Here is a 14,426-nt window from a genome sequence, read left to right on the forward strand (position 1 = left end):
ATTACTTTGTATTCTGTGGTTTAAAATTGTCGTTATCATACCTAGCATATTTAGCCCAAATATAATAAATTCATTCTTGGTCATACAGATTGGTTTCTAAATCATCGAAATCCTGGGAATCTATTGAGTCTTCTGACTCGTTAGCGCTGACCATTACTATTACATGTTCAATAACATTTTCTATTATCCCATTCAACTTCCACATTTGTCTTCCAATTTCAAGACAAGGGCGACAGCGTTCATTCAATTTGTACGATGTATGTAATCTATACTGGTTTGTAATGGGCGCTGAATGTCGTGTTTTTTAAATGTTACGTTCTCTCGGGCAACATATCCCTTCATTTGAGTCCGAATTAATTCAATCGGATTCAACTCGCAATGTTAAGGTTGAAATCTCAAATCAGTAATACAATGAAATCTAGCCATTGAATCAACAGCATATTGACGACATTGACGTCATTAGTTCTGCTTTGACCATACCCTCTGTAAGTGAAATCAATTTTTCTCATAAAGCTGTGCATGACCGATTTTCTATGAGTCATTGTTGGAATGCATTCAACAAGGCGATTGTGATAAGATGCATTATCCAATACAGAGTTACTATCTTCACGCTGGAGAATGTTCTCAAACCACTCCCGAAGCGTATGAAATTTGTCTTCATGATAGTCTCCGGTTTTCTTCGATATAAAATAAGTATCGCTGCAAATATGGGCGACAATTGGACGTTGGCCCTTACCCGGCGGTGCTCGCAATCCTGTCCATAAACCTCTAATAAAGGCTTAATTTCCGTGGAGATTAAAACGTCATTAAACTTATTTTAACCTTCAATTGTGACTTATTCCCATTAAAATACTAATTGCTTGAAAATCCCACAAGGAAATAGCTTCTGAACAATATTAAGTCTTGTAATGTTTTTCTTAATAATTCACGGCTCATTTTAGGAAAATTATAAATTTTGCCCATTTTACTTAATATAGATTAAATAGTTGGAGCCCCATTTTCAAATAAAAATGAATATACATCTCTGCGGAGGATATTTTTTTGGGTTTATCCAACTTAACCCATTAATGCCCAAAAGTAAATTTTTATCAAAATGAAATCAAAACTTCAGAATAAAATAAAGAGAGGTTGTTTTTATTAGCAATGTGCAAAATTTACGTTTTTTTCTTTGTAACTGTATTTTGTTTGATATAGGGTAATTCTAGGAGAGATGGCGTACCAAATTTAGAACTTCGTTATAATCTTTATTTGAAAATATACAAAATCGTGTAAACTATCAAGTTAAAGAGCATTCAGCTGACTACCTTTTAATAATATAATAAAGATGTTATTTCTAAAAAAAATGAGGAGATGGCGTGCTCATATTTATTAGTAAAAAAATAATATTTTAGAAGAATATTTAAGTCTACATATTAATTTTTAGTTTTACATATTTTTCTTCCACCCACATCACAAAAGTTTACGTATTTTATACAAACCTCATGCATCCAATGGGCACAATTCACGCACTGAATCCAATCTTCGCGCTTAGTGGTCTTTTCATAATCTTCGCCGCAGCTAACACATGTTGCTTCTTCTTCATCGCCGCTGGAAGAATCATCATAAATAATAGATTCGTTCCCATGGTCTTCGTCAGAGGAAGAACCTTTATATTTCGTATTGTTTTTAGCGCGTGGTTTCTTAATTTTATGTTTCGACACTGTAGTAGTTTTCTTCTTTTTACGATTAGTTTCAAGTGTTTTTTTTTATCAATATTGGCGCTATCGGTTAATATAGCAGTAACTTGCTTACTTCTCTTTCTGACAGAAGCAACACTAGTTAATGCAGGTGCAGGAGAAATGATATCTAGTAACTTTCCCGGAGTCTTCCTCTGAATTTTCCTTTTCGGTAATAACTGTTTCTGCAGGGGGAGGAGTAATATCTCTGGAACACTTTGGTTTCTTTATGTCAACTGAAGGATTGTGAATGTGCTCCGGAACTCTTTCGGAATTTGCTTGTGAATTGTTATTAGTACTGCTTGTATCCAAATAAGCGTATTCTGGAATTACGGATGGATCAAATGGGACAATACCAGTAGCTGTAAATGATGAAACAGCATTTTGAACTGTTGCTGATTTTTCCCAAGCTGTGGCGAAGAGTCGACCAAATTGAAGTCTGCCTATTCTTCGTCCTGGATTTCCTCTTAAATATAAATTACACGACTTGTAATAGAAATCTTTCAGCGATTTAAAAAATGCCCTATCAAGAGGCTGTAAAAACAGCGTAATGTGGCTTGGAAGGCAAAACAGAATAAAATCATTTTCGGAAGCGTATTCTAATGTTTCGACACTACTGTAATGGGAAGAGTGGCCATCCAAAAGTATTAACACCATTCCTATCGGTTTCTTGGGACAAATTGTTCTTTAAGCCATCGCAGAAAAAGTTCCTTGGTAACATACGCTGATTTTTCACCCATAAATACTGTTGCACCAGGTGGCACACCTTCTTCAAATTCCGCTTTTTGTTTTTGCCTTTAAAAATGCACACCGGTGGTATACCTGTTCCCCTCAGCGTTACAGCATGCAATTACTGAAATCGTTTCTCATTTTTCAGCCGGTGTTAGAGAAGCAACATTTTTTGAACCCTTAATTGCTATAACATGTTCCGGCATGTTATTAAGCTGCAACCTTGTCTCGTCAATATTGTATATTGAACCAGGTTTATTCATTAACGAATGTTCATTCAAGATCTTTTCAAGTAGAGTGAAATAAGCAGAAACAACAGTTTTATTCATTCCTAAAGCTCTGGCAGCAGATACACCTTCAGATTTTCTTACTAACAATTGCTTATTTCTTCGTAGAAATGATTCCAACCAAGGATAACCAGCTTTTCGGCTATCCTTATTAAATATGTGCTTTAATTTAAGCTTTTCAGCTAACTCAAATGCCATTGATCTTACCATTGTCCGAGTAGGAGCAAAACCATGTTGCTGTAACTTTGTGATATGATTTACCAATTTAATTTCATTATGTATCGCAAGAGTAGAAGTCGGACCAAGTTTACGCTTTCGGAAATCCCTTGATTTCGATGGCGGCGCAATGTCGCTCCTGGTATTTGAAAATGTCTACTGGCTTCGTTTACACCCATTTCTCCATTTTCAATTAATGTAATTGCTTGCACAAGCTGCTCCTCCGACCACTTGCCTCTAGACACACTTTCTTTCCGCACATATTCTGCCGGTATGTCTGCAAATAATTAAAAAGTAGTTTAAAAACCATTTACCGGCATGCGCCATCTCTCCTACAGTAATCACCAGCCAACTCACCTAAACTTACAAGAAGAGATGGCTCAGTCGTTTTTACCTCGAAATTGTGGAATGTGACCGTGAAAAGAGTTTAGAATAATAAAAAAATAATCTAACAGGTTATAGTGTTTAATATGTAATAGATATATAGCATTATCTTACCTGAAGTTGTATCCGACTATCGTAGTGTAAAAATTTTCAATTATTCACAAAATATCTTATTTATACTTAAATAAGTATAATTAAAAAATAGCTTATTTGCACAACTTAAACACTTGTTTAGAACGGCGCCGTAGACAACTAACACTAATTTCAATACAGGCTTTCGTACAAGGTTGCCAAAATGTCAGCAATGTGACTGGGGACGGGGATAGTAACAGCGAGTGATCTCACCTGATACGCCATCTCTCCTAGAACTACCCTATCATACGCTGTGCAATGAAGGACACAATATTTCATAAAACATATATTTTAAAATTTTTACGTGTGATATTTGACAAAACATTGCTCGGGATGAAGTCCTACATTACATTTATTGCATTGATATTTGGTACATCTTGGTTGTAAATGATGATTTACAACGCATGCTGCACCAATTTAATATAACCGCCAAAAAATTTAACATGTTAATTTCCCCAAAAAAGACAAAATGCGTGGTTACAACAGTAAATTTACTAAGATGTAAATTGAAGCTGGAAGGTCAGATAATAGAACAAGTGATGGAGATTAAATATCTAGGCATCACATTATCTAGCTACGGAAAGCTCGAAGCTGAAGTGGAAGATCAAGTGAATAGAGCAAACAGAGCCGCATTCTGCACGAATGAAACAATATGGAGAAATAAAAATATCGGGAATGAAACGATATGCAGAATTTACAAAACAGTCATCAGACCAATAATGACATACGCGGCAGAAACAAGACCTGACACAGAAAGGACAAAAATGATGTTAGAAACAGCAGAGATGAAAACACTTAGAAAAATTGATGGTAAGACACTATGGGACAGAGCTAGAAGTACAGATATACGACGTAGATGCAAGGTGGAGAACATCAAGAACTGAGTAAGAAATAGAAGAGTAGAATGGAACGATCATATAAGCCGAATGACAACAAATAGAGTAGTAAAGACGGCTCCCCAATAGGAAGACGATCAGTAGGAAGACCACAAAAACGATGGAACGACAACTTACTGGAGGCACATTGAAAAACAGACAGGGTCACGTCTATATAAAAAGAAGAAGATATTTGGTACACTTGCCACATTTGCCGCACCTTCGTTAATTTTCAATTTTGTCCACCAAATTACTCACATTATTCAAACGAATTTGGACGCACTTCACGTGGCGTTGGAATATCTGGTGCTATCAGTAGAGCCTCCACAATTCGCCTGTAAAATTCTAATAAATAAATTGCCTGAATGTTGCAGTAAAGAAGCCACATGTTGACTACTGCCCCATTCAAGCAAAATCTAATATCGCCCAATACCATTTTTTAGATCGAAGTCTACAACACCCATTCCCTTATTATACATTTGCACAACGTTTGATTGAGTGACCGCTATAATTTTTCTGTCTTTTCTGGACCTGATCTGTTACAGTTTCCTATAGTAAATATTTCTGAAGTTGAAATATTAGTTGCCATAGTAAATTAATTATTGTCATTCTAGATGACATTATTATTGTCATTCAATAAGAGTGAGCTGATGTTCTTCGCTATGTAGAGCGTGGGAAGTTCCACGAATTTGTTTTTTTATTTCTTTGAGTGGGGCTCTTTCAATCCTGTCTTTTCTCATTGTGCCGATACAGTGTATCTTTTGATCTCTCAACCTTGTCAGTAAAGGTAAAGATGCAAAAAATTATCAATATAGATTTCTTAATGAAATAATGTGAGAAATGACAGATAGATATATCAATTATCAAAGGAAAAATGACGATATTATAGAAACCAATATGGCTGATGATTTTTATACTTTTTATTGATAATTGGATCCACTTACCGGCTAAGAGTGGCTATAAGTCAAACTGTATACGCAACAAAATACTTTAAACTTTTTCATCTTCTCATTCCCCAGAAAAAAATACTATTCTTAAAACAAATTTAGCACAACTCCCGCCGCCTACATTTTTAGTTAACCGAACTTGTCTTCCAAAAAGTTAAAACCAGAATGAGTGCTAATTGTTAATTGTTAGTCGGATAAGCATGTCTGCCAAAACGCCGCTTGGCGTCGCTGCTTAATGCCAACTTAGAAGTTAAAAATTAAGAAAATATTAAAGGGATGTGGATTTAAAAATTTTATTTAAAAGTGATAAAGGATTATTGAAGTGACGGACTCGTTACAACATATACATATATTGCCATAATAGTAAGGCAAGACTTGGATAATTACGAAATCCACAGAATGACAAAGGTACGTACAAAGACATAACGATAGAATTAATTGCTATTAAATAATTCAATTAAAAAAAATGAAATAATGACGCCGCTGGAGTTCTGGAATTTGACAACAGTTGGCAGTTTTAAAATTAGTTCTTAACAAGAATCACCCTCTTCAAAAAAATTTCAGACACAGTTAAGTATATTTCACAATAGGAAATTCCGTGAAACTTAAAAATGCGAAAAACCTGTATTTACGAACTTTAACTTTGAAGACTGAATAACTTTTTTTGCACAACATTCGTGGGGACTTTTCACATTTTATTTACAGTGGTGTCCCTAACATACATACGTACTAATTATTAGCTATATGCGAATTATTTTAAACTCAACCCCATTTTTGGGCTAACTTGACCGGTTAAATACATAGTAACCATCGAGTCGGCTACACCACACACGCAAATTTTGAACTCATGAAATTCTACCTCTTTCAGGTCCTCGTCTATCGTATGTCTTCTTGGAATATTAATTGAAGAAAACCATATTTTTGATTAAATGACAGAGATATTCCACTTTTAATGTTTTTATTCTTATCATTAATCTAGATTTAAGCCGTACGGCTCTTCCTCTAAGGGGAAAATTCACCCATCCCAGATACCTACGTTATCAACAGGATTGAACTCTGGTGTGACTCTTTCCGTGTTATCAAGGTGACTTGGTAAGTCTGAGTTACTCCCAAAAAAATTCTTACATTTTCTCAAATGTTGTATGTTCTCTAGGATGTTCTTTAGAATGACTTCAATAGTAGAGAGAGTAATAGGTATTCTGCCTAATTTTTATCCTCCATTGTCTCCTTATTTGTATTTTCAGATCTCTGTACTTGACGATCTTTTCGTTGCATTTAATACGCACATTATTATTATTAGGCATCGCCACATCTATTATTAATATTGTTAACTTGCCTAACAAGTTTATTATCCAGTATGAGATCTGGTCTATTATGTGCCTCTGGTTCGTCTGTGAGCACAGTGCGCTCCCAGTATAGCTTGTAGTTGTCGTTTTCAAGCATTCTGTGAGGGACGTATTGATAATAAGGGAGATTTACCATTTGTCTGGAAGGAATGTGTGAACGATAAATATTTGTTTTCTCTTCTAATTTATGTCCTTATTTATTGGTCTAATTATTCAGTGAAAGCTGTATTTTGTTTTTTTTTTATCAAAAGTTAGAAATCTATTTGGAGAGAGAAATTATAAATAATAATACACACAACGCAAAAGTCTAAAGATATTTTAATAATTTGACAATACCAATGACATAAATTTCATGAGCATATAAATTTGCTTGTACTATAATTGTTGATACAGACACTCACTTCTTATCAAAAAGAAAAATTGTAAAACTGATAGCAATACGTGTTTTAGAATGTTTCTTATAAGAGACAAAAAAATCGACATTTTCATGCTTTGTTTATTTTTAATTTTAGTCACTTTATACCATTCTTGCTTAATAGGTGAGTTAAAGATATTGTTTTTTTACCATGCAACGAGATCATTTAACGTTGGACGAGATGAATAGAGCCGTGGGCCTCCTTCAAGCTGGTATGCGACAAACTCCAGTTGCTGACCAGCTGGGTGTCTCCCAAAGCGTCGTAAGTCGTTTGTGGCGTTGGTTTAGAGACACTGGGAGTCCAGCTGAGCAATATCCAGGACGTGGTCGCTCTACAACCGTGGCTCAAGACCGATATTTAATTTTAAATGCCAGAAGGCAGCCAACAATCACAGCACCCGAGCTGGTTAATGAATTACAGCTTGCACATAATGTAACAATTAGCAGCAGTACTATGAGGAATGAAGCTAATCTTCGTAGTCGGCGACCACTGAGATGTCTACCTCTATCTAGAGGTAATCGCGCTGCAAGATTAACCTGGTGTCAAAAGTTTCAGAATTGGACTGGCAATGACTGGGCCACAGTTTTGTTTAATGACGACTCTAGATATGGATTTCATCTAGATTCTTGTCGGACAAGAGTTTGGAGACGACCCGGAAATGAAGAACGATTACGACATCTTCAAGAAGTGTATGCATAGAGAGATGGTACATTAATGATATGGGGCGGAATCATGATTGACCGAAGAACTGACCATATTTTCCCACGTGGCTTTCTCACAAGTCAGCAATATTTGGACACTATTCTTGAACCTGTTGTGCGCCAGTTTGCTGCTGCTGTTGGTGAAAATTTTTACTTTATGCATGATAACGCTCGACCACATGTTGCGCATATTGTAACAAACTGGTTGGATAACGAGGTTATTGATGTATTGCCGTAGCCAGCACAATCATCGGACTTGAATCCCATTAAGCATATATGGAACACGCTCCAACGAAGAATTACTCCACATATGGGCAATATCTACAATGAGTTTCAATTAAAAGAGAGAACAATGGACACAACTACCTCAAGCAGACATTAACAATATGATTCGGAGCATGAACAGTAGATGTAGAGCTGTGATAAACCAACATGGTGGCCATACTGTATTTTAAGTTTATATTTCGTATTTTTGACATTTTATGGTGGTATGTGAATCATGGGTGATTTGCAATATATTTTTTTTGCTTTAATTTTCTGTTTTTTTGCAATTTATGGTTTTTGACATATTAAACAATTTAAACTACAAATTTTGTATTACTTTTTTTAAGTTGAATACAGATAAACAAAATACGTCTATTTATAAAAATATCCCTAGACTTTTGCGTTGTGTGTATTTAATAAATATATTTAGCGGAGCATTTGTTAACAATTTATCTTATTTGACTTTTTCTCTATTTATTCTGGTATCTAAAAATGACCATAATTAATGACTATTTTTGAAATTATACGTAGGTTGATAGTATACTTGAAGTGATTGAAAAAAAGGAGAAAGAATTAGAAGCAAAGAAAAGTGTAAAAAAAGACCCAAATTTCAACTTGACCCTTCAAGAACCACCGGACGACTTTCGAGAAATAAGTGTTTATCCATCTACTGTAGAAATTACCACAGAAAAATCTCCATTTCTAAGACCGAATATTGTGAAGGGCCCTTATCCAGATATTAATACTTACTTAGATATACAATATCGCTTATTAAGAGAAGACTTTGTTCTGCCTCTAAGAAAAGGAATATGTAGGTAAGTTTTGAAAAACAATTAATATAATTTTTAATATTCCTTAAGTAAAAGTGTGACGTACTAAAATATTTATATAGATATGTTAATAATTGGACGTTAGTATTTATTCCAGATTTTCTTCTATTTCTTTTTCGACATTTTCCCATTATGAGTTTACCGTTTTAACCCTCCAGACCCAGAGGTTTCTATCCTCCCAGTTATTTTCTCTGAGATCTCTCTTCATCATCCCATTCCTCTCATAACTGATCTTCATCTTCGTCTTATTCCTGGAGTTTCCCATTCCAGTACTCTTTTTTGCCATAACACGATGGCCTGGAATTCTTTGACCTAGGCCTTAACATTGTAGTTCTATTTTTCAATTTTTTTTTTATTGAATGTTCTACTTCAATCCTGTTCCATAGTTCCTAAGTCCTTATTCATTCCCTTATGGTAATTTGAAAACATTTTCCCATAAAGTCCAATTCGGCTTCTCTTATTTTATTTCGTTTTGTTGTTGTGACTAGCCATACTTCCACTCCGTATAAGGTATTTTGTTTTCTGTGATGAGAATGTTGTTGCATATCAACCCACAAAGTGCTTTTTTAGCTTGCTTTCCCCGAGATTGCCTTATATATATATATATATATATATATATATATATATATATATATATATATATATATATATATATATATATATATTGCATTGTTATATTCCTATTTTACACGAGAAATAAAAAACTATATTCCTATTTAAAATTTAAATTAAAAAAAAATTTCATGTTTCTCTACCATGAGCATATAAATTTCTAACGCCCTATATATGACAAATTTTGTAAAAATAATTATAGCTAGTTTTAAGAGGGTGTTTCGCAGAATTGTTTACTAGCCCCATGAACAATGTATTTCAAGCAAACAATTAGAGACGATTAGGGTTGATGGTGTAAGAAAGTGTTCGTCGAATTGTTTATTAAAACCACGGACAGTATGTTTTAATTAAACAAAGGAGAGGCCATTAAGTTTTCGAGATATGCGGGAAGGGAACTCATTAGCCCATACGGTACATAGTAGATAGTTAAAATCTACCTTTGTATTAAGATTCTCAAAAATAGATAAGAACGTGATTAGTTGTAGAAAGTAGAATAAGGATACGGAATTTTATTTCTTTCTTGGAACTCCATAAAGACAAAAAGATACGTAAATTTGAAAATTTGTTTAGATTAAGGAGAGAGGTAGTTTTGGGTAAATAATGCGACATGATTGAAAGTTGGTTTTGATTGGATTGAAAATTAATTGTGGGGGGAACGATTGGAAGTCGGAGAATGAAAGAAGAGAGTGAGGCAGTGTGGTTTGTTCGATCGAAAGGAGAAGTCCAGTTTTGAATGCAGTGTACTAAAAAAGGAAAAGACCGGTTTGTGTTTGAAAAGTTACAAGCATCATCAAAAAAATCGTGGAACGAGTAATAGGCCAAGTCGAGAGATGATATAAATTCTTGAGTCTAAAGTATCCAGTATTGTGTTAAGTGATTCAAAAAATTGATTTTGAATCACTTAAATTTCCCATTTGAATTGAAATTTTTTTTGTCTATTATTTCTCAAAATTTCATTATGATCATTGACTCGACAACCCTTTTTGTTTGGGTTTTGATCTCTTGAGAAATACTTACTTCTCCATTCCAATCTATTTCACAATTTGTTCCTCCAATTTTTTATTTTTAAAATTTCAATGACTTATTCTAAGTATTTGTTCTTTACCTATATCTAATCTTTGGTCTTCCTCGTGTTATACGTCCAGCTGACATTTGTTTATTTTGGAAAGTATTTTATCTTCCATCTTTCCTCTTATTATGTGGTGCTATTTTGATGAATGTTAGTTTAACCCATTATGACCCGAGTTGTAATGTATGTATTAAAGAAACTAATATATTTTTATTAAAAATGTATAATAATAGACAAATTAACAATTTTTTAATCTAAAAACCTATTAACTAACAAAAAACGTGTTTATATACATAAATGTAACGCTAGGACATTATACAGTATACTCCCTCTATAACGAACACGGTTATTACGAGGTTTCGCTTATAACGAGATACATTAGATGTCCCGTGAAATTTCTATTGAACTATAACCGTCTATAGCGAGGCAAATTTGGTTATAACGAGAGAAAATAAGATCCAAAAACGTGTTTTTTACGTTTTTAGTCCGGTCGTGGCTATAAATAAATACCTTTTCAAACAGCCCCTCAATAAACTTAACTGCAGCCCGCAATAAACTTCTTTACAATGAATAAATACAACTGTTTCACATCTTTAGAAAATATATGATAGAATGATACTGGACCATTTAAAGCAGTTAAAAATAACAGAGTTCTTAAAATTGCAGAAGCAATAGTTTATGTTATCCTTGAAAATACGATTTATACATTATGTAGTTGGAAAAAAATATAAGTACAACTTTTTTGTTTTAACGTATATCATTGATAATAAAAGTAAACAACTCTTTTATGTTTTAATATATTTCATTGACAATAAAAGTAAATAACTTTTTTTCAAAAACGACATTCAAACAATATTTATTAGCATCTTATATTGCTCCGAATGGCTTCACTATAGGAAGTTAATGGTTTAGAAAACTACAGATTCATATGTATGCACAGTATTATGATTGTCTGATATAACGAGATCGGCTTATAACGAGGTAATTAGTCTGTCATTTCAGTTCTCGTTATAGAGGGAGTCTACTATATATATATATATATATATATATATATATATATATATATATACATAGTATCGTAGCTAAAATAAAATAAATTCTTAAGAAACACAACGAAATTTGTATTAAAAGTAGAATGTCTTCATATGAAAAATATTATTGCAGTCAATACACATGCAGACATCACATTTGCTACACATTGTTCGAGTACTACTGCTACATCCCTCAATTTGCACAAACATGTAAATGGCCTACTGTTTGTTCTGAAAGTTTTTATAACATTTCAAATTTGGTGGACAGTTTAAGTATATTATAAAAAATTTCTAAACGAATTACAAAGGACCTAAGTAGAACCTAAATGGTTGGACATTTTGAACCACTTGTATGTCATAGGAAATTTAATAATCTTTGTTTTATTTTTGTACGACTTTGCTCCAAAATGAATGGTTTTAAAGTTATAAGCAAAGAAAATAAAAAAAAATCGTTGTTAAGTAATTTTTAAATTTGAGCATTTGGGCATATTTGAGAGGGAGCATAAGTCATTTATTATTATTGAAGTTATATTACGTAAGTTTTCTACAAAAATGCGAATGCCACATTTTCTAAGTATATAATAATTGTGGCTAACCCATATTTACTTAATTAAAATTGATTGCCTTCAAGAATTTATATAATAATGAACGACACATATTTGGAAGATCTGGGCGGTTGTTAATTTCACTTAAAATTTTATTTAAATTGGACATTTTATTCTTGAAAAAGAAGCTATGTACTATCTGTCGTAGAGATGTTTTAACTCTTTCATCGTATGTTGCAATGATAGAAGGTCGACCGCCAATTATTTTAGGACATCTTACTGTTTCAGTCTGCGTATATTCCTTAATTGTTCTGTAAATAGTTGATTTCGCAACACCTAAAATTAGCACATTACTTTAGTAAGTCTTGATTTTAACAATAACTATTCTGCAAAACTAACCTGTTGCCTGTTTTATTTTTGCTACCATGGCTGTTATTTTTATTCCAGGATTATAAATTTTTATTTATTTGTACATGTTTATAATGCATTGTTTTTCATTTGATGATAAATGACCCACATCTACTCGGCGTTTTTTTTGGCGGAGAAGGATAATTACCACTAGTACTTGGCATTGAATCCATATTTTTATCTTAATAATACTAATACGTCGCTAAATAGTTCTGAAAAGAACTTTTTTTTACATAAATGCAAACGAAAAATCTAAAAATTTACGGAATAACGCAGAAAATACAAAAAATCGTCAATATACATTTTGAATTTTAAAATTTCATAAATGTCATTAGTGTCAAAATGTTATATTTTAGTGGAGTAAACTTGCCTGCGTTTGGACCAATTACAAACAAGCATTATGGCGCAGTAAATTTGAATTACTCCTCCTGGTTAAAAAACAAACCATAGCTCATCACTATTAAAGTAAAAATAGTAAAATATAGTAAACTTTTACTTATTTCTTAAAAAAATATACATATAATCCCACGTTAGTTGAGACTGTGTTTTAACATTTTTCGTCTTTTAGGTATATCAACAATCCAAGAGATAAACAGCAAGACATTAAAATTTACGAAGGTGTCAAGTTTCTCAAAGCGGAATCTATAAACAATCAAAATTGCCAGAGAATTCAATTCGATTTCTCTAACAAAAAGACAAAGTTTGAGTACGAGAATTCCAAAAGATTTATGTTTGGTTCTTTGCTGTGTTTCACAGATGATAGATTTGCCACACTACTTTTTGGAAAAGTTGTAGAACGAAAGTTAGAATTGCTAGGAAATGGTCAGCTCATCGTTGGATTTAATTCAGACATGGAGTTACCTGCAGGTCTTTATGACAAATCTTTTTTGTTGGTAGAAAGCAAAGTTTATTTTGAACCTTATTATCAAGTTCTTACTGTTTTAAAAAATATGCCAATTGAAAATTTTCCAATGGAAAGATATATCATACAAGTGCGTACAGACACAAGACCTCCACAGTATCTCCTGAAAATAGATCCCGTTTTCTATACTATAGAGCGTACCAAATTTTGGCCTTTGGATTGGGGTGATCGACAATTTTATGGATTGAATGAAGCTCAAAATAAAGCTTTTCAATCTGCGCTAACCAGGGAATTCGCAATTATACAAGGGCCCCCAGGAACGGGCAAAACCTTTCTGGGTTTAAAAATTGCTAGAACAATGTTACAAAATCACGAAGCATGGTATAAAGACTCTCCCATGTTAGTAATTTGTTTTACAAATCATGCTTTGGATCAATTCTTGGAAGGATTATTGCCAACCACAGATGAGGTAAGTCAACACCGTTTTTTATTAATTTAGTAGTACTAATAGAAATTATTACATATAATAAAAAGAAATCTTTTTCAATACTCTAAAAACCTTGGTTGTTGATACGGACAATTAAAATTGTATAAGTATCGACGAACGACGAACTTAAGTAGTAATGTAAGGCCCGTAAGGTTTTTTTAGTGTGGATTCCACCCCATATATTTTTTTAATTTTCAGCAATGATGTTTTTATATATGACTTAGTTTAGTCATATTCATTCATTTTACATTTACCCAACTGTCAACAAACGCACGTGAAAGCCAAACAGGGTCGTACTTAGGTGTATCATATGATTTTTAAAAATATTTACTTTTAAAACTATTAGTGTAAGAATTTCTTGAAATTTAATCATTGTGAGCAAAATTTAATGTTCCATTTAAGAAAAATGTGCTAAAATAAAGTGTTCACTAACTGAGAGATACCTAACAAAGTGAACATTTTAAATAAAGTAGCATTGTCATAAGTTTATAAAAGCATAAAAACATACCATTCAAATTAGTCAGAGTCTGAGGAGCTACATGTGCTGCTGTCTTCGTCTGGATTTATTAT

At 33.0% G+C, this 14,426-nt stretch overlaps 1 protein-coding gene across 2 annotated transcripts in view; it reads left to right on the forward strand.

Moving 5' to 3' along the window:
- LOC140439622 (NFX1-type zinc finger-containing protein 1-like) overlaps positions 1-14,426 on the forward strand; it is a 209,497-nt gene that overhangs the window by 40,215 nt on the left and 154,856 nt on the right. For both annotated transcript variants that reach the window (XM_072529649.1, XM_072529650.1), the window contains 2 exons: positions 8,544-8,827; positions 13,076-13,838. In XM_072529649.1, the coding sequence (XP_072385750.1) occupies positions 8,544-8,827; positions 13,076-13,838 (1,047 nt within the window). The remainder of the gene's footprint in view (positions 1-8,543; positions 8,828-13,075; positions 13,839-14,426) is intronic.

The sequence above is a fragment of the Diabrotica undecimpunctata genome, chromosome 4, assembly GCF_040954645.1.
Source record: "Diabrotica undecimpunctata isolate CICGRU chromosome 4, icDiaUnde3, whole genome shotgun sequence".
NCBI lineage: Eukaryota > Metazoa > Arthropoda > Insecta > Coleoptera > Chrysomelidae > Diabrotica > Diabrotica undecimpunctata.